The 25,359-nt window shown below is 36.0% G+C and overlaps 3 protein-coding genes across 3 annotated transcripts; 2 read left to right on the plus strand and 1 right to left on the minus strand.

Moving 5' to 3' along the window:
• The first annotated feature begins 10,016 nt into the window (after nt 1-10,016).
• On the plus strand, nt 10,017-13,429 carry LOC120009933 (transcription initiation factor IIF subunit beta). Its single transcript, XM_038860668.1, has 6 exons — nt 10,017-10,299; nt 11,023-11,131; nt 11,965-12,095; nt 12,192-12,266; nt 12,560-12,709; nt 13,055-13,429. Exons 1-6 carry the CDS (start codon nt 10,099-10,101, stop codon nt 13,172-13,174), a joined length of 786 nt encoding a protein of 261 aa, XP_038716596.1. The 5' UTR covers nt 10,017-10,098; the 3' UTR covers nt 13,175-13,429.
• Nucleotides 13,430-14,526: 1,097 nt separating this feature from the next.
• Nucleotides 14,527-17,132, plus strand: LOC120009932 (probable cysteine protease RD19C). Its single transcript, XM_038860667.1, has 4 exons — nt 14,527-15,017; nt 15,097-15,216; nt 16,200-16,446; nt 16,585-17,132. The coding sequence occupies exons 1-4, from the start codon at nt 14,547-14,549 to the stop codon at nt 16,848-16,850; spliced, it is 1,104 nt and encodes a 367-aa protein (XP_038716595.1). The 5' UTR covers nt 14,527-14,546; the 3' UTR covers nt 16,851-17,132.
• A 592-nt stretch (nt 17,133-17,724) lies between these two features.
• Nucleotides 17,725-24,671, minus strand: LOC120009931 (V-type proton ATPase subunit a3-like). Its single transcript, XM_038860666.1, has 18 exons — nt 24,531-24,671; nt 23,931-23,975; nt 23,308-23,430; nt 23,114-23,221; nt 22,621-22,731; nt 22,357-22,530; nt 22,135-22,272; nt 21,761-21,868; nt 21,453-21,560; nt 21,151-21,299; nt 20,893-21,046; nt 20,645-20,805; nt 20,333-20,539; nt 19,878-20,061; nt 19,706-19,789; nt 19,404-19,597; nt 18,310-18,369; nt 17,725-18,223 (listed from the first exon to the last, which is right to left on the minus strand). Exons 1-18 carry the CDS (start codon nt 24,669-24,671, stop codon nt 18,019-18,021), a joined length of 2,454 nt encoding a protein of 817 aa, XP_038716594.1. The 3' UTR covers nt 17,725-18,018.
• Between the last annotated feature and the right edge of the window lie 688 nt (nt 24,672-25,359).

The raw sequence follows: 25,359 nt of genomic DNA on the forward strand, positions 1-25,359 counted from the left end.
TACTCAATTTCCTTTGATTTGTCATCTATAAGACAGATGTTAGCATATAAAGAAGTCATTCAATTATTATATTTTTTTAAAGAAAAAGGCTTAATATACTCTCTTCTTCTGTATTTCTTGCATTAGTATATTCAACAATAATATATTTAAGACTAGTTTTGCTGTTTCAAAGATTTTGCTAACAATACGTATGATTATTGAAATGATCCAAATAGACAAGTATTATTGAAAGTTTTGTATGGTTTTAGTTTGAAGCCAAATATAGGCGGATATCTTATAATTAAATAAGCAATATTTTTTTTACATGATTGAGGAATCACCCAACCCAACATACCCTTCGGACAGTTAAATGGTCATAACCTCGTGCCACCTGAGCAGCTCGCACCACGATTGTAACAAGTAAGATTTGACGAAACCCATGCAGATAAAAATGTGGCTCCTAACCCCTCCCCGGAAGTGGGCGTAAGCCCAAGAGACCAAGAAACCCCTGGAATGTATCCCCAATTGGTTTGAACTCCTGACCTTTACTACGTATTCATTCGCCTTAAATTCAGAGATATAACCAACTGAGTTATTGTCCTGTGGTTTAAAACATAACACCCTAAAATTCTCTTAATACCCTGCATTTTTGGGTATCACATACCCCATAAGTACACTAGTTTTTTTTTATTTTAACCGAAAAACGACATTCATATAAGTTTGCCCTTTCGACATCATATACGAGCCTAAACTCGAGTCGTCAAACTCATGAACACATAAATTTCATACTTGATGATAGGATAAATTGAGTAAAAACCTTACGGTGTGGCCACATGACTAAAAGTTTCACTAGCATTTTGTAGTATGACATAAGTAGAAGCACCGTAAAACTATAGAAAAACAAACTTAATTCTTAATGGGCAGTACGGCGCTGGTTATAAAGAGTTTAGAAAAAATGAACCCACTATGCTAAAAGGCTAAAAGCACCATCATATATCAAAGGCAGCAGCCAACAAGAGGAATCCCATCTTTCCTGGTCTCAGCTTTACTTTACTGGTTCATGTCTAATAAAGTTCAAATTTTTAGTGTACTACCTAAGTTAGTGAATAATTATATTAATAATCAAATTCAATTAAAGTGTCTTTAATTTCTTCATCCTGTGCTTTTTTATGATGAATCTTATTTGCACCCCATTTTTTACTAAGTACACCCCATTCACCCTTTGAAAATACACTAGATTGGGATGTACTTAGCAAAAAATGGGTGCAAATAAGAGTCATCTTTTTTATAAGGTTATTAATTAGTCACTTGGTAAAAGGAAAACCTAATGAAGTATTATTATTATTTCCCACTAAGAATATCCAATCCTTACTTTTAACAGACACAATGTCCCCCCTCAATTGAGACCATCATTTCCCAAATTTAAAAAGAATCCAAGCAGGTCCTTTTAACAAAATTTCCTCTTGATCTTCGAAGTATTCCAATCTGACACCAATGACTTTATTTGTTTTATTTATTTATAATTAATTAATTAATAATGATGAAAAAGCTGGGACTTGGACTTGGTCTACACCCGGCCTGAATGAACCGGTCGGAGACCAGCCTGACCAGCGCCAGTTGGGAGTCTTAATTGCTTAAGTACACATACATGGCTGACAGCTATATGTAGTTCAGATTTTGTTTGGCACGAGCGAATCTTTACAACAGTACCTGGTCGACTCTTCGAAACGACGCGTTTCACGCCTTCTTCTTTTGTATGTTATTTTAGTTTGAATAATTTAAAGATCATGATATTATTTCTTTAATAATAATCACGAGACTTCTTCTCTATTTCGGTTTTTGGAGAGCAAACAAATAGATCACAATATATAATGTATGTACAAAGTATTGTTTTCATTTTCATACATGCAGATTTGATGGCACAAGTTTAGATTCATATCCGATATCAAATGATAAATTTGTATGATATCGTTGTCGTTTATCAAGAAAAAGAATGTATAATGTCATGAGTAATGAGAGAATCAAACATAATACATATTGCATATATACGGGGGATTTTGCTCAGATACATTACAGGTGTCCCTTTTTTTTTCCCCTAAATTAGGAATCCGACTCTTGACTTAGGTGTGGGGCTCACTCATGTGATCGAAAAAAGTGAGAGCAACTCCAGTGGTAAAAACTGTATCAAGCGCTTCAAAATCATTCTCTCTCTTCTACTCTCTCCTACGTGGCATAACTTAATTGGGTGAGTGGGTCTCACAATATACACTATTCATCAACACTTCATACTTTTTAACTTTTCATACTCATCTTCTTTATTTTCTCTCTCTTACTTTTCATCATCTTTCTCTTCATTTTCATCACCTCTCTCTTCCTTTTCATCATCTCTTTCTTCCTTTTCATCATCTCTTCACTATTCATCAACTATATACATACTTCATATTTCAAGTGTCATTTTTAACAATAATTTATATTTCAAGTGTCATTATCAATAAAGTGTGTTTTCAAGTGTTCATTTTCTTCCATTATAGAATTCTAGCACTCTAAATTTTCCATAAAATTCACTTTTCAACACTTGAAAATATGTTATCAAGTGTCCATTGGACATGCTCTGATGCCCGTCACATGAGGATCCGTTTTTTTCACTAAGTCAAGAATATGACTTCTTACTTAGGTGTGGAGCCCACTCATGTGACTGAAAAAAGTGACACCCGTAAGTTAAAATTTACGAACATTCGTATAGGAAACTTATGGATACTCATAAATCTTTATTGGCCCCGCCATTTTATTGGGTCATGCCCGCCCCGAATCGATCTAGAATGTATTATAAAATGGTCCAAGGTCGTTAAATTTTCAAAAGTATATAGCGAAATGGAAATAAAAAAGACCTAACTATGCATGTGATGAGCTACACGTGCCACGTTGACAACGAAGAATGTTGGTCCAATCCTAAATTAAAGAAATTAGTTTCTACCAAACGAAAATGGAAATTAAAGAGACTTTTATATATCATGGACACACACACACATATATATAATTGCTTTTCTTGCAGGGATATATTTGTCCAAGTAAATTAGTAGAATACGTACATAGTAACCTAAACCATGATTAATTCAACCACCTTTGTTTACTAAATCATGAAACAAACCACGCACGCATGTACGGACCCTTAATGCATGTAATTAAACATAATTATTAACGCTGTTTAAGCATGAATTTCAACTTAAACATCCATAATTAAAGAGATAATCACTAATTATGGTCTCTTTCACGCCATAACATGATTTTCAGGATTTTCAGACATCAAACATTGTGTGTCGTTTCTAATTCCACGAATGTTTCCCTAATTAATTTATGCATGGGCAATACTTGTTTGCGCTCAACACGTATTGTCACCTTCAAAGTGGGTTCTCTTCTCTTGATGGAATCGATCCTCCCAAGTTAGGCTCTAACTGCTGCTTATAATTCAGTGGGAACAAATCACAAACAGATGGGGTGCGGCTTTCTTCTTGACTGGTCATGAGTGGGTCAATATTGATTTATATGAATGCAACATTACATGGAGAGGTTCACTTAATCACATTATAACTATGTGGATTGAAAGAGACGTATCACATATCCCATATTTGTGTTGACCCTAACCTTTAAAGATATTTTAGTTATTGTCTGTACTATGTTACATTTCATTTAGGATTAGGAATAGCCGAATAGGAGTAGTCGGATCTTAAATTCACTATAAATATTCTTATTATGAACACCCTAGTGGAAAAGAGAATGAATCATTGTATTCAAAGAGAATTTGTGCGAGATAAGTTAACAATAAAATTTATCATCGTCGACCGTAAACGTAAACAAAATTGATCAAACCACGTAAATTATTTGGTTTTTGTGTGTGATCGATATTGATTTGTTCTTTCCAAGTTATTTTATTTTAATTTTTCGTGTTAATTGTGAAATGTGAACGGCGTGCGTTGTTTCCGCACAAAAGTGTTGTGGTTGCTAAATAATGCTCTGGAAATGCAACAGACAGATCGATCTAGCCTAGGTCCAACTTTAAAAGTAGTAGTACGTAGGTGTACATTCATTTTCTCTAGACAACTGATCATGACCCTAAATTTCCTCTTTTAGTACCATTTTGGATTCTTTCGATTATGATTTTCACTCTCGAAATCAGATGTCACCAAGAGATGAAAATGGAACATGAAGAGATATTGTGCGATTCAATCTTATATATATATATATATTTTTTTGTCCTTTTGTGTTCAATTCATGTTATGTAAAATAACAATATATGGTTGCAACAAATTCAGGAATAGAGGAATAGAGAAATAGAGAATAAATCCCTTTGTTACCTTCCAAAACATAATGAATGATCACTACTACACGACTAGCTAGATGCAAACCACCAAATGGACATCGATAAATAGGGTTAGGTGTTTGGTCAATTTTAATTTGAAGTATTAGATCATAGTTCCAAAACGTATGTGCATGTAATTATCTCAACAATCCTTTTCATGGACAAAGCAGTTATATTTATATATATATATATATACACACATATATATACATACACAGAAGTGATAGAGATTTCAATCATCCCAATGACTGACATATCATTCTTTGATTCAATCATCAAGTTTTGTGGATCCCGAGCCCCTACACTTCATCAATCAATGGACAAGAAAAATTAGTGAGATGGCTAAATGGGATCTCTAACATTTTATATATACATATATATGACTATTTGTTGCTCTAGATCTTTTTTTCTTTGATAAATATTGAGGTTGGGATTGGATATTAGAAGTTTAGAACCACACCCCACCTCGCTTTCTTCCTTTGGAAATATCTCCTTAGCTTTATTAGCTTTATACGGGTGAGCCATCACTAGGTGTAGCTTTGGAGATAAAACCAACCCACATTGTATTCACGCTTCAATGCTTTCATTTGGAGCTTTTGGCACATGAAGTGATTCCACCATACATGCATGCAAGGCAGCCTAGCTAGCTAGTTAGGAGCATGATTGGATAGGCTAGTATAACTTCACAATTGCGTGCGTTACAGTTTAAGCATTGTTAATATAACTTGAGTTGATGAGTCTATGCAAAGTCAAATCGTATGGATTCGAGAGTTGTTAAGCTTGATTCTCATTAGAAGCAATATATTTATTATCATGCGTCGAGTTTTGACCCAACTTATTTTATTGTCGGATGGATAACCTTTGTGTGCATACACGATCTTAGCAGCCCGAGTTTAAACGCATATCAAATGCACAAATGATAAATTTGTATAGTACCGTACGTTATGGGTTACCAAAAAAACGTTTAAGCATAGTTATTAAATGCTTTTTTTTTTCCATTATAGTTATTGAAGGATTTTGATCAAAAAAATTATACAGATTAGGATACATGGGAGCATTCGGAACTTTTAAGTTATTTATTATTTTAAGGTGAGACTTTGGCAATAACTGCTTTGTCTACCATCATGAGCCACTAAGGTAGACATTCCCCATCAAAAGGATCCAAAACCTGTAATTTATGCGACCATATATCCATCCATCATCTTCTTTATTAGAGATTTACGGCTATATATATATATATATATACACTTTCTATACATACATACGTGCAACATGTGGTGTGTCTTTGCTGCCAATATCTCTTACATTTTTCAATGCAACCGCCAACCAGCATATGATATGAGTCGTCATCAATTTGATCGAAAAAGATTGTTCTGTTCAATTAGCCAATAACGGAAAAGGTTGATTCTTTGACCTAATAATAATATATATACTACTTCAATCAAAATAAGGTTTGAGTTTACTCTCATACTAATAATAATAAGAAATTGCTTTGACGGAAGAAAAAAACTTGACTACTTATGACTGTCAATACTCAAAATTTGATGACGTATATGCCACCGGAGATGACATAAGAAAGGATAGTTGTAGCCAGAATGGTTAATTTAGCATGATAAAAAATCTCAACAGTTTTGGATCCCGATTGCTGAGTTGCGTACACAGAATCCAAGTGAACTCATGGGTTCTTCATGTTCCGCATGAAATTTTGTGCATACAACTCAGCAGATGGGATCTCTATCATTGTTGATTTCATAATTTGTAATGCCCTCTCAATTTTTTTTAACCGATAACGACATCATATAAAGTACAAACTTGTTTTTTAGATATTCGATATGGGCCTAAACTCAGGTTGTCGGGCCTCGTGTATATAAGTTTCTCACTTGACAATAAACTAAGTTGAACCAAAACCCAATGGTAGCCACAGGAGGGTATTGCTCTTTCTTTGCAGGCAAGATATACATCAGCTCATAAGCATCAATAATATCATCAACTAGCGAGCTAGAGGCTATAGCCAGTGCGTTATATTTGAGCCAACAGGCTAAACACATGTATCAAAAATCCATTGCACAATAACAACAGCACATCAAAACAACAATTGAACAGAATCACTTACATTGATGGTCGACATATAGGGAATAATTGCGTCAAGACAACTCCTACTAGTAAGTAGTAAACCCTAATCGAAACCATGTTTGACTATCTATGTATCTTTCAGTATCTCTCTCTTCGTACCGATTCTTCTTTTCTTCTTTCTTTCTTTCTTTCTTTTTCTATTTCTGGAGTCCAGGTTCATGGGAGTGACATTAAAGTCTCCATTACCATTAATACATATATATATGAGGGTCCCTCTCTCCCTTCTTTATAGTGCGCACCCCCCACACACATATATATATATATATATATATATATAATTCTCCTATCATGAGGTTCGAAAATGAGTTCTAATTTTTAGGGTTCAAAACATTTTTAAAAAATTTAGATTTTTTTTCATATTTTGAATGGTCTTACGAACCAACAACATATTTTCTATTAGAAACAAAAATCAAATTCAATATGAAAAGTGCATGATAATTTTGAATCGTTAGATATAAAACAAAAAATATTTCTGGTTGCATTTGATTTTTGTTTCGAATAAAAAATATATTTTTGGGTTCATAAAATCAATCAAAATATAAACATATTTTTTTTTTCAAAATTTTAAAATATATTTTGAACCCTAAAGTGAATCCTACAAATTAAGACCTCATTTTAACTATATATATGGAGTCTTGTTTTCATGACCCATTTTGAGAGAAGATGGTATTGGAATCTTTGATTTTAATTTCCTTTGCCAAAGATGACAAAGAAGACTCCTAGTAGGTCATTTTCAAGATCATGTCCTTTGCCATTAGTTCACATGTTTCTGTCATGCCATAGACATTGGGTGACAACTTGTGACCATTCCCACTCCAAAAGAGCTAGCCCATTTTTTCCCAGGCAAGATATATGTGTAGTTATGTATGTTCCAACATCCACTTAATTAGTTAGACAGACTATTGGTGTCTTTATGCAAAAGCAATTAGCTAGTTAATGGAGAAAGAGATTGCCTTTTACAGTTGATGCTTAGTGTTAAAGAAAAGCAGTTGTGATTTGGAGAGCAAAAGTCAAATATTACAGAAAGTTGGATTTGCGTATACTTGATAAAAGATTATGCATGCAATGACAAATTGAATCCATATATGTTGTTTTTGCTTCCAATTTAAAATTTCACATCTAATCCAAGAAAATTTTCACACGCCGAAAACGTAAGACTAAGAATAAATCTACGTTTAAACGTAAAACACAAAAAATTAGAATTTACAAAAGAGAAGCATTCTCAAAATATTTTTATAAATCATCGAATGATCTCTTAATATATTACAACCCTAAATAAATAGGCCAGAAACTGAATATTTAATAAACAAGGAAAATGAAACAAAGGAAATTACGAAAGTTACAAAAATGTCAGAAAATAGTAAAATGCTAATTCGAAGAGCTAAACAACGTAATTTGGCCAAAATAATGTGGCCACGCCAAATCGTGTTATCCTATCAAATTTCGCAAAATTCTAAATTGGCGACTTTTCGATCCTACTAGACAATATCCTTGTAATAAGCATGAGAAAACTTCATTGTGTAGTTAGACCATAAGGCAAGATCCTTTTGTGGACATTGAATGACAACTTGTGACCATTCCCACTCCAAAAGAGCTATAGCTCTTTTTTTTTCCAATCAAGATATATTATCTAGTTGTGTATGTTATGACATCCACTTAATTAGTTAGACACACTATTGGTATTTCATATGCAAAAGCAATTAGCTAGTATAATGGAGATAGAGATTGCCATTTTTCAAGTTGTTGCTTAGTGTTAAAGAAAAGAAGAAGTGCTTTTTGGAAAGCAAAAGTCAAATAATTAAGAAAGTTGCATTTGCATATACTTGAAAAAGGATTATGCATGCAATGACAAATTGAATCCATATATGTTGTTTTTACTTCGAATTTCAAATCTCTGGTGAGGCATCTAATCCTAGAATTTCAGCATGAACAATTACCTTATATTTTGTGATGCAATTGAAAATGTAAGACTGAGGTTAAACTTACGTTTAAACATAAAACACAAGAAACTGAATCCACAAGAGAGAAGCAATCTTAAAATATTTTTATAATTGTTGAATAATCTTTTAGTAGATTACAATCCTAATTAAATAAATAGGAAACTTTAGTAAACAAGGAAACTGAAACAAATAAAATTGCAAAAATTACGAACATTTCAAAAAAATAGTAAAATGTTAATTCAAACCCCTAAACAATAATGCCAATGCCGAATCGAGTTACCTAATCAAAATTTGTACAATTCTAATATCGTGACTTTTCAATCCTATTAGACATTGTTCTTGTAATAACACATGAGAAAAGTCCTCATTGTGTAGTTGGACCATAAGGCAAGATCCTTTTGTAAACACAATCACATCTCATGAAGAATTAACTGATCTATATTATGAAATAGAAATGCTTGCAATCATAACATCGGAGAAAAAAAGAGAGAGATGGATACAATGGAAACATGTGTGCTAGAGAGAGCAAATTGTGGTATTAATTTGTTGGTGTAGTGGCCGCCAATTTGATGAATTTCCATGGACTAGGGTTTGATTTTGTTCTATATGTTTTTTTGAAAGAGAATCCTTCCACTATTGCCGAATCTTCTTTTGTGGTCGGGCAAATGGTTCACGTTCCTATTGAATAGACAAATCACAATAATGCATTTTTCTTGATATATAATCTATTGGAGATTGAAACTATGTATATATGTACGTGCATATGCCTTTTGGCTTCTCTTCACAATGCGAGTTGGTACTTATATTAAATGACTTTTAAGAGTTTCTTTTATAGTTTATGGGTTTGGATTTTTTTTTCCTGTTAACTAAGAATTCTCCAATCTAACATGCTTATAAGACAGCCGAGCCAGCTTTAAACACGGGCCGTCAACCTAGCCACTCCACATTGACGACATGAAAACCAGACCAAAATCCATACGGAAAATATATATGAAACTATAGGGCATTGGAATAGAATTTGTGACTTTCTGCATTTTCAAGGAGTTAACACGTCGAAGCTCAATTCAGCTGGCTAACCATTAGTGTATTTATGTCCATGGTTCAGGATTCGAATCCTGCACACAACATATTTGTTGTTGTGTGTGTGATGTCATTGATGTGCCATATAAAAAAAAACAACTAAAAACTAAAAGCTTCTTTGTTGCCTTTGGGTAGTCACTTGCGAGCACAAACACGTTCATGCTTATCAAAATAAAATAATATAAATATAAAAAATAGCTTAGTCGTATGCAAAGTTGAAATTTTGGAGTTCCCTCCTTTTGCACTCTCACTCACGGGCCAAAAGACAGAAGTTTTAGTGTGCACCATTTACCGGGCCCGTAAAGAAGATTGTGCCCTGTGTGTTCGATCCGGTCCTCCAGGCCTACCCATGGGCTACTCCTGTGTCCAAGTTCGCTTAAGCTCAAACCCAAACTCGGTCCAACACTTAGATCTGGTCTATAATTTCCCAAACTGACCCATATGCCTAATTAATATAACAAAGCCCGCCCAAAATGCAAGCCGGGCTCATAATGATTAGCTCTTAATACTTCAGACCGTATTGTCAACAGACGAAGACCAGAAAACAAGTGGAAGGTAGAAAGAAACCGCAAAAATTCTCTCTCGAGAAACAAACAGGAAGAGAAAGATATGGAGGAAGATCACGATACTAGTGCGGGTAGCAGCGGTTACCTGGAAACGGGGAAGGCAGAGAGATCGGTGTGGTTGATGAAGTGTCCTGTTGTGGTGGCTAAGTCTTGGAAAAGTCATGAAGCCGCAGATTCTAGTCCGCTCGCTAAAGTTGTTCTCTCACTCGATCCCCTCCACCCGGACGATCCTTCTGCTCTTCAGGTGTTCGATTTTTCTGTAACTTGTTGATTTGCTTAGATTCTTTGATATAACTTGATAAGGGGCAATTTAGTGACTAATAAATTTGAGTATTTATTGAGTTTATATGCGACTCCATGCCGTAAAAACCCTAATTTTATTGATTTATGGATGATTAAAAATTTAACGGCTGTGTATGCATGTGGATTTAGGACATTTGTGTTAGCTCAGTGTAAGCTTTATGGATCAAATTGTTAATTTGAATTACGTACACATAATCAAATTGTATATAGAATTGTTGCTTCTATGCTTCCTGATTTATGCTTACTTGCGATTTATGCTTACTCACTTTTTCTTTGATTGATTGCATTCTAACTCTAAATATAGGCAACCAAAACATTCTGGTGTGTACATCTGCGTTGTTGAGCCATTAAATGAAGGGGCTGTTAGGACAAATTGGGGGTATTTGCATTGAGGCCTCATTGTATCACTCCAGTCTTTATAGATGTTGTGTTGACTGTGATGACTAATGAGACAGAGTGCATATACTTACTACTGCAATCATAAATTTATTCTTGTTACTTTTTATCCTTAGACCCTTTATATTTAGAATTTTTTTTTTATTTTTTTCCCGTTCTTTCCATATGTTTTTTAATTGACTTTCGTCGGAAAGATTATTGTTGGGGATATTTCTCCTTGTGAATTGTCATTTTTAACCTCTCTTACATGTTCTTTAAATTGTAACAGTTTTCTATGGAGATGGCTGGCACTGGGGGTGGTAATGTTCCAAAAAGTTATTCTCTGAACATGTTCAAAGACTTTGTTCCTATGAGTGTCTTTTCCGAAACAGATCAAGGTGAGGATTGTTATCAAATCCTTTGGAGTGTTTGAAGTATTATTGTTTTCTTTGATGAATTTGGTAGTTACCTTTGGATTAACTAGTCCTTTCAAATTAGCATGAAGTGACTCAATTAGCAGAGTTCAACAGTTGTTTGAGTTTTTTAAAATGGATTGAATATGTGTTATTGTACTTATTTGTGATGCGTGCACTAGTGTACTTTTTCCATAGCTACAATATTCCTATTGAAATTGTCATTCATGCATGTTTTTACTGCTGTCAATTCATTTTGATGATACAATATGAACTTTAGATAGTTATCTGCTACTATTCTTTCTGATATATGCGCGCTAGTGAATTTCTAGTTTTGTAGCTCATGAACACACATACACATAAGGGTTAATTATTCTTTTTTCGGTGGCCCTTTTTTTTCTTCTTCTAATAAAAATTAGAAGTTTCTGATTGCACATATGTGGAATTTGCCCCACTGAAAAGTATACGATTGGATTATGATTTCTTAGATACAATAAATTTTTAAAGAAAGAGCGTGGTGGCTGAACTAAACTTTAGTTTGCAGTTGCTTCATGTTAACAAGGCCTGCTAATATCATTCTAAGACGGGATATTGTACTTCACTTTGAATGGCAGTCCCTGTTTTATATTAACTATTTGAGCCCTCTTTCTCTCTCTTGCACACTCTCTCACATTCGGATGTACATGTCTGTGTGTTTATATGTTTTATTTATGGCATTTTGTTGCTGGAGGAGAATTTTAGAGGTTTTATTCGGAAGAGGTCAGTTAATTCAGTTTACCACTTTTTAAAGTTAGTAATTGATTTTTGTTCAAATATAGGTAAATTTTCAGTGGAAGGGAAAGTGGAGCATAAATTTGACATGAAACCTCATGAAACGAACATTGAGGAGTATGGCAAGTTGTGCCGTGAAAGGACAAATAAGTCCATGATTAAAAACAGACAAATACAGGTAGGAAAATGACTACAAATGCATTGGTAATGCAGTTTTAGGTTATATATCGTAATGCAACTCTTATTAATATGTTTCATTGTTTTACTTAAAAAGGTTATTGATAATGATCGCGGAGTGCACATGAGGCCCATGCCTGGGATGGTTGGCTTTATTTCTTCAAACTCAAAGGTATGAAATTCTCCCCCCCCCCCCCCCCCCCCCCCGGTTGTACATGGCACCTTTGTTTCTCATTTGCCTTTAGAGTTGGCATGAATCATGAGCTGCACATAATAATACATTCCCTTTGCTTTTTTAAATGAAGCATCACATGTAAGTGAATAAACTTTCTTTGCGATACATGCTTATCAGTTTGAGCTTTCTGGAAATTGATATCAGTCTTCTTATACCTTCAAACAATCAAACCAATGATTATACATGGTAGGAAAAAATGTGTATGATCATCACCTGTTGTATGTGAACAGGATAAGAAGAAAACACAACCAGTCAAACAATCAGATGTGAAAAGAACTAGAAGGGATCGGGGTGAACTGGAGGATATAATGTTCAAGCTATTTGAAAGGCAACCAAATTGGGCTTTGAAGCAGCTGGTCCAGGAAACAGATCAACCTGCGGTATGTGCTTTTTTGTACTTCAGGAGCATCAAGAAATGTGTTAAGAGTCTGGTTCTCTTTTGGACTATATCCTGCTTTTCAGTGATGGAAATGATATGTTTTTGTCGACAACAACTAGCAGAAAATTTTAGGACTGAGGAAATTGATTCATGATATGTTATCTAGTAATTTGAGTGATTTATGGCACCCTATTACCTTATTTGATTTCTTGCACAACTCCACCTTTCTACTTCTTGTTTACATTAGGGCATCATATTTTTCTGTCATCATTGCCATTGTTAATTTTGACGTTGCACTTGTCTTGTAATCTTTTGACTGATCTTTGGTGTTTTTATTTTGGTGCAGCAATTCTTGAAAGAGATACTCAATGAGCTATGTGTATACAATAAGCGGGGAACAAACCAAGGAACCTATGAACTCAAGCCAGAATATAAGAAGACTGTTGAGGAGGCAGGTGCCGATTAAGTCATCTATTCGTTGTACGATTCATGTGTTTACACTATATAAGAGGAGGAAAGAAATGAACCCTTAAGCGGGAAGCTCGTAAGTCAGCAAAAGTTGAAGTAGGTTAAAACAATAAGAGTATACATACCTTATCTCGAAATTCTATCTAGATTAATTATCATAATCTTCTGTTACGTTGTGTGGTTGATGAATTTGTGTAATAAGCATATGCATTGATTTAACTAACATGTGGAAATAGTTTGATTCTTCCCTGACTGTGGTTCCATTTTTTTCGGTGGGATATCCGAATCATCTACTCGGGTGACACCCGAGATGGACTGAACTTAAGGCTTGCGAGTCTTACAACTTCTCCTGATATGAACTATTGATGGATCATGATGCCGGCATGTCCTGAAATGGATCATGATGCTGGCATCCGGCAGAATCCTCTCCTTTAATTTCCATTTATCCATGAATTTGCTATTGCTATTACCAAGTTTCATTACTTATTTAGTTATCTAATACAAGAAGCAGAACTACCAGGAAGAGCATGGCTAGCTGTCTTGTTGATTGGTTAAGTAGTTTGCTTGTTTAGATGTAATTAACGCGCGTTTTTTCCCCTCATTGAACATCAAAGTTCATCAACCACACCGATCTTTGTTATATAGTATCTGAAATATTATGGGCTCGACTGGGCCCACACAAATGTGAGTCCAATATGTAAGATTCATTTTGGGCTGGAATAAATCAAAGTTGAAAGTGCATTCTGGGCTCACTCCATGAGAGTGGATCCTAGAAAGGGTGGCAAAAAAATGGTTCCAGTCGGACAACTTTTTACATGTTCGGATCTTAATCAGGATTAAATTTCAGACATATAAAATTGATCAAACTCAGATTGATTTAAATCTGAATAATTAAATTTGATGATAATCTAATCCGAGTTACGGTCTGGAGAAATAAATCGAACAAGATTTATGTGTCTGGAACCGGACACGATTTTAAATCAGACAGAAATTTATTGAATTTTAGGCACATAATTTATATCCAAACTTGGTTCAATCGGACAAATTCGATTATTCGGATCCAACATAATATTGCCATCCCTAAATCCCAGTCAACGTAGAAAATATTTGAATAATATATATATTTTTGATCTATCTGAAATTCTGAATAATATCGACTAAATGAATGATCCAAACTCAACATAGGAAAATGAGTACACGCTCCTTTCACCCTAAATAAAATATCAAAAGGGCGGATGGGACACCCAACATATGAAAAATTGACACGTGTATGATGATGCAAGTGATTACCTAATTCGTACAAGCCATAGAAGAGAATCACTCGCTATAACTCCACGCTTCCGGCTTTCCCTTCACTCACATTGACTCCAATGGATCGACTCGCTCTCCTGTTCCTCTTCTTTGCTTCTCTCTTATCTGGTGGGGTTGCGTTCTCTTTGACCGTGATCTCCAGTGAGGTCGAAACTGATGAGCCTCTGATCAGGCAAGTCGTCCCGGAGGCCGAGGAGGAGGGTTTCCTTGACGCGGAGAACCACTTCACACTTTTCAAGTCGAAATTCGGCAAGACTTACGCGACGGAGGAGGAGCACCAGTACCGTTATGGCGTCTTCAAGGCTAACCTGCGCAGAGCCAGGCGACACCAGAAGCTGGACCCGTCCGCCGTCCACGGGGTCACGAAATTCTCTGACCTAACTCCGGCGGAGTTCAGACGCCAGTTTCTTGGCTTGAAGAAGCTCCGTCTCCCAGCCGATGCTCAAAAGGCTCCGATCCTGCCAACGAATGACCTTCCGACGGACTTTGATTGGCGCGATCGGGGTGCCGTTACCGGCGTCAAGGATCAGGTCCATATGTTTATATTCGATGCGTATAACGAGATTATACGATGTTGTTAGTCACTGATTTCGGTAATTGATTGTGTAGGGCTCGTGTGGGTCGTGCTGGTCGTTTAGTACTACGGGAGCCTTGGAGGGAGCACATTTTCTGGCGACAGGGGAGCTCGTGAGCTTGAGCGAGCAGCAGTTTGTGGATTGCGACCACGAGGTTTGATCTACTTCTCTCTGTTCTTGTTCTCGATATTAAGTTCGACTGATTTCATAATTAATTGAATAACTATGTTGTGTGCTAGTTACCTAGAAGTTTAACTTTGAAAGGAAAATAAATAAAATGAATGCATAACTATCATTATGTGCCACTTACTTTGGTTTAGCCAATTAATTGGAACAGATAATTTTGAACTTTAATTGAAAATAAAGCTATTGCTATGGTTGTTTTCTACATCTTTGTTTGAAATGGCTCCTGAAGTTTGAGAGACGTTCCCATGTAATATTATGTATCAAAGTACCTTTATCGCTCGTATCTGGAAATATTGTCTAATATGTTGATCCCATGATAATTTTTGTGGTATTGATATATCCAGTGTTGTAAATAGCCTGATTTCTAGTTTCCAGTTCTTAGTTTTATCAGACATCACATGTTCATGTAGTTAAGATATTATTGTATATAGTCATTTGCAGGACACAAGACACGGTAAGAACACACATGCACATACATAAATATATGTAAAATACATATAAGTCATATATAAGAATATATACACAGATTAGACAAACTTGGTTCAAAAGGTCACTAAAAACACGAAGAAAAGAGAGGAGAGTATGTCCCTATTAACACATCCGTAACTGAAGCTGATAAGCTTCATCTATGAGAATTATCTCTCAGCTTATTCTCCTTCCTCTCTCTCTCCTTCCTCCATCTCTCCAATCATTTTTTTTTAATTTTATTTTTAACCTAAAAAGTGTCTGAGCTGTGTCCATTTAAAAAAATAAAATAAAAATAGGACATTGCCTTGACACTTTTCCGGAACATGTCGGTGTCCAACACATACTCATCGCCATTTTAGAAGTATCCGTGCTTCTTATAGTGGAATCATGTAATACTTTGATTCAATTACCGAGTTTGAATACATGGGATAAGTGGTAATATCCTAAAACACAAGCGCTGATATTGCTCATTATCTTGTGCAGTGTGATCCAGCGGAATATGGTGCGTGCGACTCTGGTTGTAATGGTGGGCTAATGAATACTGCCTTTGAGTATGCAATCAAAGTAGGGGGAGTCCAGCGTGAGGCAGACTATCCTTACACAGGGACTGACCGTGGTCCTTGCAAATTTGACAAAAGTAAAGTTGTAGCTGCTGTATCTAACTTCAGTGTTGTCTCTGCTGATGAAGATCAAATGGCTGCAAATTTGGTGAAAAATGGTCCACTTGCAGGTAGTTTAGCTGATCAAATCTGCTTTTCCCCCTTGTTTTTGAATCAATTATAGGAACTTCGCCCCTCTGATCTAGTCATTAACATGTGTTTGTGGTGGTGTGTTCTTGTTAATTTATTTGTGTCGTCGAATGGTGCAGTGGCAATCAATGCAGTTTACATGCAGACATACATGGGTGGAGTTTCATGCCCATATATTTGCGCAAAGCACCAGGATCACGGAGTGCTGCTTGTGGGTTATGGTGCCGCTGGTTATTCTCCTATACGGTTTAAGAATAAGCCTTACTGGATCATCAAGAACTCGTGGGGTGAAAACTGGGGAGAGAATGGGTATTACAAAATCTGCAGAGCTAATCGCAATTTATGTGGGATGGACGCCATGGTTTCTACTGTGGCTGCTCATTAGTAGACTATACGTTCAGGGTAGCATGCTGGACTGATGGATTATGTATATGTTTATGCAGGTAATTATGTTTGTCACACTTGAATGTTAAATTTGGTGTCTATTTTATTTAAGTCGAGACTACTAGAAACCTCTTAGTATGTTTGATTTGCGTAATTTGGTATTGTGTGTTTATGAATGGCCATATTTAGTATACATTGGGATGCATGTAAACTAACAGCATGTCCGTCAATCTATTATTTTATGGTGATGGTCGCAATCATCTGCGGCTTTCTTGTCTGTTCATTGCACCCTTTGTCAGTCTATTGCAGATTATGCTACGGTAGTTGGAGTAATGCTGAATCCTTGTCAAATTTTAATTGGTGTCAACACAAGGAAAATTTTTCATTTGTGTTCTACCAATATGTCAGAATCTGTGACTGAATAAGAAGTATAAAACAACCATGTTAAGGCGTTATATTCTGAAGTCTCAAGGATGCACCAGTCAATACCACCTGAGAGCAATAATAAAAAATTGAAACAGAAATGATACAATGTGTTCGTGGTTCCTCTGTGAGAGTTAACCCAGGTATCGATCACCTTCAAGACAGGTCCAGCGTTGTACTACACCAACACAGTGACTTTTTTTTGGGTAGTCTAGGAATATCTCAGTCCAATATTATGCCCTTTGGACGGTTGAGTGAGTGTAAACCTCATGTCGTTAGAATAATTTGCACCACATTGACGACAGGTAAGACTTGGTCAAAGTCCATGTGGGTAGGAATCTAGACGTGGGACAAGGTGACGAGCCACGGAATCAGAATTCCACAAGAAAGTATCCCAACTGATTGGTTCAAACTCCCAATCTCGAACACTGTAGTCCCTAAGTCCGGAAAGATAATTAACTAGACTAACTCCAAGTGGTTAACACAGTATGAGGACATATGCATGGGCAAAATAAATACATCGTGCTAATCATTTGAAAAGAATATTGGCATCAAGCCAGTTGTAAATTCCTGTGGTTCGGGTTTCTCAATAATAATTCTTTCAACACGTTGAACAAACTGGAGCATGGTTCTGTGAACTCATCAATATATATGAAAGAATGGATGGATTTCTATACTTACTAGATTCACTAGATTGTGGAATTTGTTTCTTGCACCATAGCCTCTAAACATGCTTCACGTATCCCCTATTCATCTTCCAGAGTAAGTAATGCAAATGAAAACGGGCAGAACTTGTAACCATCTCCCTCGTAGAACTTGTTCTGGAACTCCACCCAGTGAAGTCGCAAGGCATGGAGGAATGCACTTAGGGTTTCCATCACTAGTAGGACACCGACAGTGGCGCAGATGAATACAATTATGCCAACAATAAGAACAATGGTATTGTTGAACCTGTGGTCATTCATGAAATATATGTAATGCTACCTTTTCAGATGTCGTGTAGTTTGCACAAAAGAAATGTGTACAAGAAGTCTTACCCCCAGGCAAGAAGTAAAACCTTGTCATAGAATACACTTGACAACTCTGAATGGGCAAGACTGAAATTGGCCAAAAACAAGACAAGTTAGATAACTGACATTTAAAACTAAAAATAAAAGAAAATCATGTGCATCGGTAAAAAAAAAAGTGCTATATGCAGCTTAGATCTCGCCCATTCAATCCGTGTAATTTCTGCAATTTAGTCACCTAATTATTGCCTAATAAAACTACGTATATATGTTTCACATTTGAGCAATATAACTGTATAAGAGATCTACCCAAAAAAGAGACAAGGGAACATCTCAGATCCTTTCAGCCACCTGGTATGACACATGGGAACAATTTTTATCGCCCAGATGAAAGAAAAAAGATAAAATGGATCTAGGGTGCAGGATGGATCCCTCTGTGAGTGTGAATATGTGGCAAAATCCATCTTTCTATCTGTGTGTTGTGGTTGTATAGTGCATTGTGCATGGTAATGTCCATAGCATGTTGGGACTGGAAAGTCGAGCAATGCATGCTCGACAATATGAATGGGATACAAAGCATATAGACCGAATGGGAAAAGGAGAATCCACAACATGAATGATGGATTCCCATTGGGACTGAGGATCATGATTCCCCAAAATGTTTCCAGTCCTTGACTTGCATAGAAAATTCTAACGAGTACAGAACTGACTAAATGTGTATTCATGCAAGTTCGACTGTGCCAATATCCTGCATATTTTGGTAGGGGGAGAGTGATGGGATATTGGTGTGGACTTGCTTCAATCAACTTTTAAATAAACGTGTGTTATTCGTTAACATAAAACATAAATTTAATAAGACAGTCAATTCCACTCTGGTGACATATAGATGAAATCCGATGCAACAAAATCTCCGTATCGACTTACACCCTATCTGGCGATGCTTTTTACAATTACCCATTCCCATAATTTCATCCCTCTGTATCAACACTAATAAAAACTTCAGTTGTATAGAAGGTAAGCATTTTTGTCAAGCAACCATGGAGACCGATGTTTCGGGATACCTTTCTAAGTTCGAGAGGCATCAGCATCAGAAAAAAAAGGATTTCAGCTGATAAACTACCAACCTGAGAGCCCATAAACGCAAATATGAAGCTGTATTTGATACTGCTCCAAGCACAAACTCTATGGTATGTATGAGCTGGTGTACAAAGACTTCACTAAACTCAAATTCCTCATGGCTATGGGAATCATGATGCAGCTCGATTTCAAGAGGGTCGTCAATGCTGTCAATCAGGGAATAGGATTGACCTTGGTGCCTCTGAGCAATCATTGCATTCAGATTTAGGAATTGAAAGAAGATATGCAAGGATCAAAAGACTAAATTTCTTTAGTGAAACAAGAAAAAAGAGAGAGAAATTGAGCTTACTTCTTGGTGTTGCTTCTTTAAGAGGAAAGGCTTCGGAAGCAGCATCCACGGGACAGCAACAAGGGCCAATAAGAGTAACACAATCTGGTATAATCAAATTGGACATGTAAAGAGCTAGCGTCAAGTATAGCACCAAAAAAGAAACTGCGTGATCGGTGTAAGAAATATTAACCTGAATAAACTTCTGGCCGAAAAAAAGTTGATTTTCACCCAGATCATCAGTAGGACTCAGAAACATGTAAATCATCACATGATACAGATCAGCTTGTGAGCCAGTGCACCATTTCACAATTATGAGCAATGAAAGGTAGCCAAACAAGCTATTTAGGAAAATCATCTGAGGAACAAATTGGTACCTAAACAAATGCAACCCTTGTTAGACATCACGACTATTTCATCTTATAAGTAAAACCAAAGAAAAGGCAGAACTTCAAGGAAAATAATCATCTGGTCATGTCTATAAACTACAGAAGCAAATTGATGCACATTGTATGGAGAAGTATATTGTCCAAAAGATGCTTTGCATCTTACTAAAGGTCAAGACAGAGCATAGAAACATACTTTACAAGACAGATTCCTAGAACCTGTGCATTCAGCAAAAAAAAAAAAGAGTGTGGTATGGCTTACCAGATATTTATGCTGTCACCAAAAAATTTAGCGTTATAGTAGCTTATTATAATTCCAAGATTCATTTGGGCCACTCCCAAGAGAATTGACATCTTCATCTTCAATGAGTTCAAAAAAGGTAACTCGCTCCGGGTACCATGCCACTTTGGGTCCACACCGAATGGATATGTCGCACGCACTTTTATTAAACCCACAGTATAAGCATCCCTGAAACATGAACGATGAGCAAAAGCAAATGGCAAGGAAGAAAACATTGAGCATGGTTGTGGATTGTGTGGGTGTGTTGTTTTGAAATTTATATTAGTTCAATACCTGCAAGATGGATCACGACATCCATAGGCAGAAGGCCCAAATAATTCAAATGGGACTGAAAAGAATTCATTATAGATCAATCCAGTGTAAATTGAGAATAGTGCCATCATCATGATAACATAGCGGCCACCAAAAGTCATTTCTGTGATGTCTCCCAGCTTCTATAGTACACCAAAAAAAATGCAAATTGAAGAATGGAGAATCAAATTACAAATAGATAACTGCAGGGTAAAGCAAGTGGCAATAACCTGACTGGAAAACTTCTTTTCCCTGATTATTAGGTATAATGTTGCCAGCAACAAGCATATGCCATGACCCCAATCACCAAACATTACCGCAAAAAGGAAGGGGAATGTGATAATCGTGTATACGCCAGGATTTGCTTCCTGATACTTGGCAACCCTGGAATAAGAACGTAGTAAGTTAGTAACAAACTCTTATGTGCAATGAATTATTTAAAGAATGACATATGAGAGAACGTCAGTTGGAAATTAGAAATTACTAACCCATATGCATCTACAATTTCTTGAAAAGCAGATGTAAACTTGTTTGTACGGAAAAAAGTCGGTGGTGGCTCCTTTGTTGGCAAAACCTGGAATATGGCTCCAACTTGCGAGTTGCTGTCAAGTGCTGCCCTCCGAAGTGCATTTTGAATCTGCAAGAGATCATGCCAAAGTAATTCAATTGTCTTTCAATCATTAAATGGTAAATAACCCGTAATTATTAAAAACCAGTTCTTAAAATGTGGGAGGAAAAAAAAACTGCAACATGAAATATGCAGTAATTTGATAAGCATAAAATAACAAACCTGATCTTTTGCAAAAACGGGAGACCAACCTTCTGCAACAAGACACTTCTTCGTCACATCCATGCTGAGCATATTCAAAGTGTGGTAAATGGATTTTTCCTTCTTCACCTGAGTACATAACATTGGGAAACAGAAATCAGAAGATGAAATTTTACTAGCATATGCTCAAATCAACCCATGAACAATAAACCAATAAAATGCACAATCCTACAGGTGCACACAAGAATGAGGACGATAGACAGATAGAGGTATGTGCTCTAGACTTCTAGCGATAAACTAAAAAGAGTAGTAGAATGGTAGGAAGAGACCAGAAGGCTCCAATGCTCAAACTGATAGCCAATTGTCTGCAACAGATTGCTCCGGTGTACCATCCCGACATCTATTGTTGTCTTCAACTCTGAAAGTTTTTCTGACACCTAGAAAATTGAGCGATAACAGTTTAGATTAATATTTGAACCAATGACTTCAGAAGTTTGATGAAGGAAAGTACTCCTGCACCTAGACAACATTGCCAACATGGAGAAAATGCATATGGGTATATATGCATTCAAAATCTAGTAGATGTCCACCAAAAATCTTTCCAAGTGTCAGGTAATTATCCTAAAACCAAACCCATTTCTGAAACCTAGAAATAATCAAGTTCTGATGCACCAAGTTTTGAGTTATGCATAAGGACATTTACCTCTGAAATCATCTGAAATTGTTTGCCTAGATCATCCGTAAAAGGGTAACGATTAGCTCCAAAAGCATCACATATTTTCAGAATTTTTTGCTTTGCTCTTTCACCGGAGTAGAAGACAACAAACACATTTTTCTCAATCTGTAGATTGATAACTTATAAGTTTCTCAAGTAACAGGAAATAAAACCCAACAAAAAAACAGGCAGATCACTATCCATGCTAACCTTCTGCCCTGACACCGGATCTACAACAGGGCTATCAACAACAGATTGCCTCAAGAACACATTACCCCTGGTTGTACGAAACAGAATTCTTTCGAAGGCCATTGATTTCTCTCTAGAAACAAGACCACTGATATAGCCTAGCTTAACTTGCTTTGAAGGATCAGTTGTCATCTCCTGCACAAGATGAGCTCCCTAAGACTCAAAAGGACAACTAACAGAATTTCAGGCAAGTATAAGACTAAAATGAAAACTGAAAGGCTATACTTGTTCAAATAATAAGGGACTGTCAATGGATCCTTCACCAAAGTTCTTTGCTTCAAATTCTCTCTGTTGCGCTGCTGCTTTGCTTTCCACAGAATTGAAAAACTCACCAGCCTGAAATCAGAGGGGAAAACTGAACTACCAGTCACTTCTGATTGAATGCTTCCTTAGACAAGGTAATGGGATGCCAACTGTAGTATCACATGGTTTAACATACGACAATCTACTTTCACAAACAGCAGCGTAAGTAACAAGGAGATGTAAAAACATCCAAAAAACAACTTTCATCTGCATTTCAATCATACGCTTATATAACCATACTATGTGAAAGTAATTGATGGGGTGCATTTGGGTTACAAAGATGGAGAGAGAGAACTTAAACCTACCAGTAAGACGCAATTCTGAAAGAAGTGCAAGCTAACCTTTCACTCTGAAATAGGAAAATATTCATAATATTTACAACTTTCATAAGCTTTAGCAGCATCCTAAGTCATACCTTCTGAAGTACAAGCTTGTACTCTGTTAGTTCATTGTAAGTGCTCTGTAACTTTTCATTATTTCCATTTAATTCTATCAGCTCGGCTTCAAGTTCTCCAAGTTTCACCTAGCCACAACACACATATATATATATATATATATCATGAAATGGACTTGAAACCAAGAAAATTAGTTCTAGCTCGTCCAATATACCTCCAAATGTTCAATATAAATATCAGTACTTCTTTCAGAATGGATTGATGGCGACAAACTAGCCTTTGTCATTTGTTCCCTGAAGAAACGCAACTTCCTTGCCATTTCACCACATCTTTTGATCTTCATGTCAATAACAAACACAGCCAGAAAAGAATGCAAAGTGAATAAGTTTCTATAGAAAGATTGCATATCGAAAATGTGATTTCTTGATAATCTAGGATATCAATCAGAATATGGAGAGTTGCATGGTATGTCTCCCATGTTACATTGACAGCAAGACAAAGAATCATTCATCATTTGAATTCGAGCTAAAACCAAAGTATAGTCTACAGCGCACCTACTAAAATATTATCAAAATATCAATTAGCTGAGTTTGGCACCGCTAGTTTTACTTGTTCCTGGTTATATTTGCTAATTTTTGTCCTGTTTTTATACAATAAGCAGAAGCAAGTATAAATTAGCTTTTCCTGTAACAGCATTTGCACATATGTGAGCAGTCTATCAAATTACATGTTATATGCCCGGTACAAAGATAGCCACATTTACAAGCGTAAAATCGCCGCAATAGATAACAAGGAATGTCTGGTAAATGACAATGAAGAAGCAGAATGTGGATGCACCTGAGTAGCATATGTCCGCTGGAATGGGCTCTTTTCAGCATTGAGCTGCATAAGAAGGAAATAAACATATAAACAATGCGCTAAAATGAGTGAAGCACTGCAAGTCATTCATGGAAAACATAACGATCTAACTTAGAAGAGCCATAGCAACACTTTCTTTTCCCAGAAATCATGGCAAAGCAAGTGAATAAACCTTCATTAATGATCAAAGGGGAAAAAAAATTTATAAAACTAAAGAAACATAATCAACTTCCTAAATATGATCTAGTCCAATATTTAAAATAAAAAAAGGAAAGATAGAAAGAAAAAAAAATCATGATTCGCACATGCCAGTAACTAGATTAAGAAATCGTAACATTCTATAAGCATTCAAACTCCGATTAACATGTAATACAACCGCATTAAGGAGGAGGAAAAAAATAAGGCACTCAAATGTGCTAACGAGATCAACTTGATCCCGAACAAATACTAATAAATTCTCGAAAAATTTAAAACAAAGCTGCTCACAGGGTTAGGATATACTGAATCGAAACGGATTATCTCAATTGAAAAAGAAAAAAGGAGAAGAGAATGAAGAAGAAGAGATGCTAATGTACTCACATCTTTGAATTGGAAGAGCCCGAGTTCACCTAGGTACACGATCGCTCGATAAGCGGATTCCATCGGAATAATCAGTTGCACCAATTGGATCTCCTCTGAACGCAGCAGATCCATCGTCGGCCAACACCCTCCATCCCCCATTTTCTTTTTCACTCTCTATAATTTGCTAATTCTTTCTACAAAACTTGTATATACATAGACTTACAGCCACCGGCGATACCTGATCGGAGAAAATTCAACGGGACGATTAACTATTTAACTCTCAGGCTCCGATTAGGAACCGAAAATTTGGTTCTTTCCTTTGCACGTTATTCGTTACCGACCGACCAATACCAGTGAGTCCCTCCCACCGAAAGCGGGTACATGATGGTTCTGCTTATTTTCACGCGCATAAATTTACACTACTGCAACGACGCCGTACATTAATTGAAATAAAACGACGCCGTATTATAAGTGACCTACATACAATTTTTAATATATAAATTATTATTATTATTGATGAAACACGGCACAAATTGGATGTATTTATATAAGCTAGCAATTTGTGCAATCACATTGAATTTATTACAAATACAATTAGTGTTTTTTTTAAATACTAACGGTAGGAGATAAATAATATAATTTGGTTCACACTCGAATGAGGTGAATTTGAGTTGAGCATGAGATGAGTATTATATTAAACGTGAGGTGAGCGTCCCATAAATTATTTGTTTTACATTTGGTATGAAATTGAGAATGATTATGAGCATAAGAATTATAATAGTACAATTCTCAAAATCTAACTTTTCTTTTAACAATACAATAACTAGTGTAATAGTTATGTTAGTTC

Source organism: Tripterygium wilfordii, chromosome 11, assembly GCF_013401445.1.
Source record: "Tripterygium wilfordii isolate XIE 37 chromosome 11, ASM1340144v1, whole genome shotgun sequence".
NCBI classification, from domain to species: domain Eukaryota; kingdom Viridiplantae; phylum Streptophyta; class Magnoliopsida; order Celastrales; family Celastraceae; genus Tripterygium; species Tripterygium wilfordii.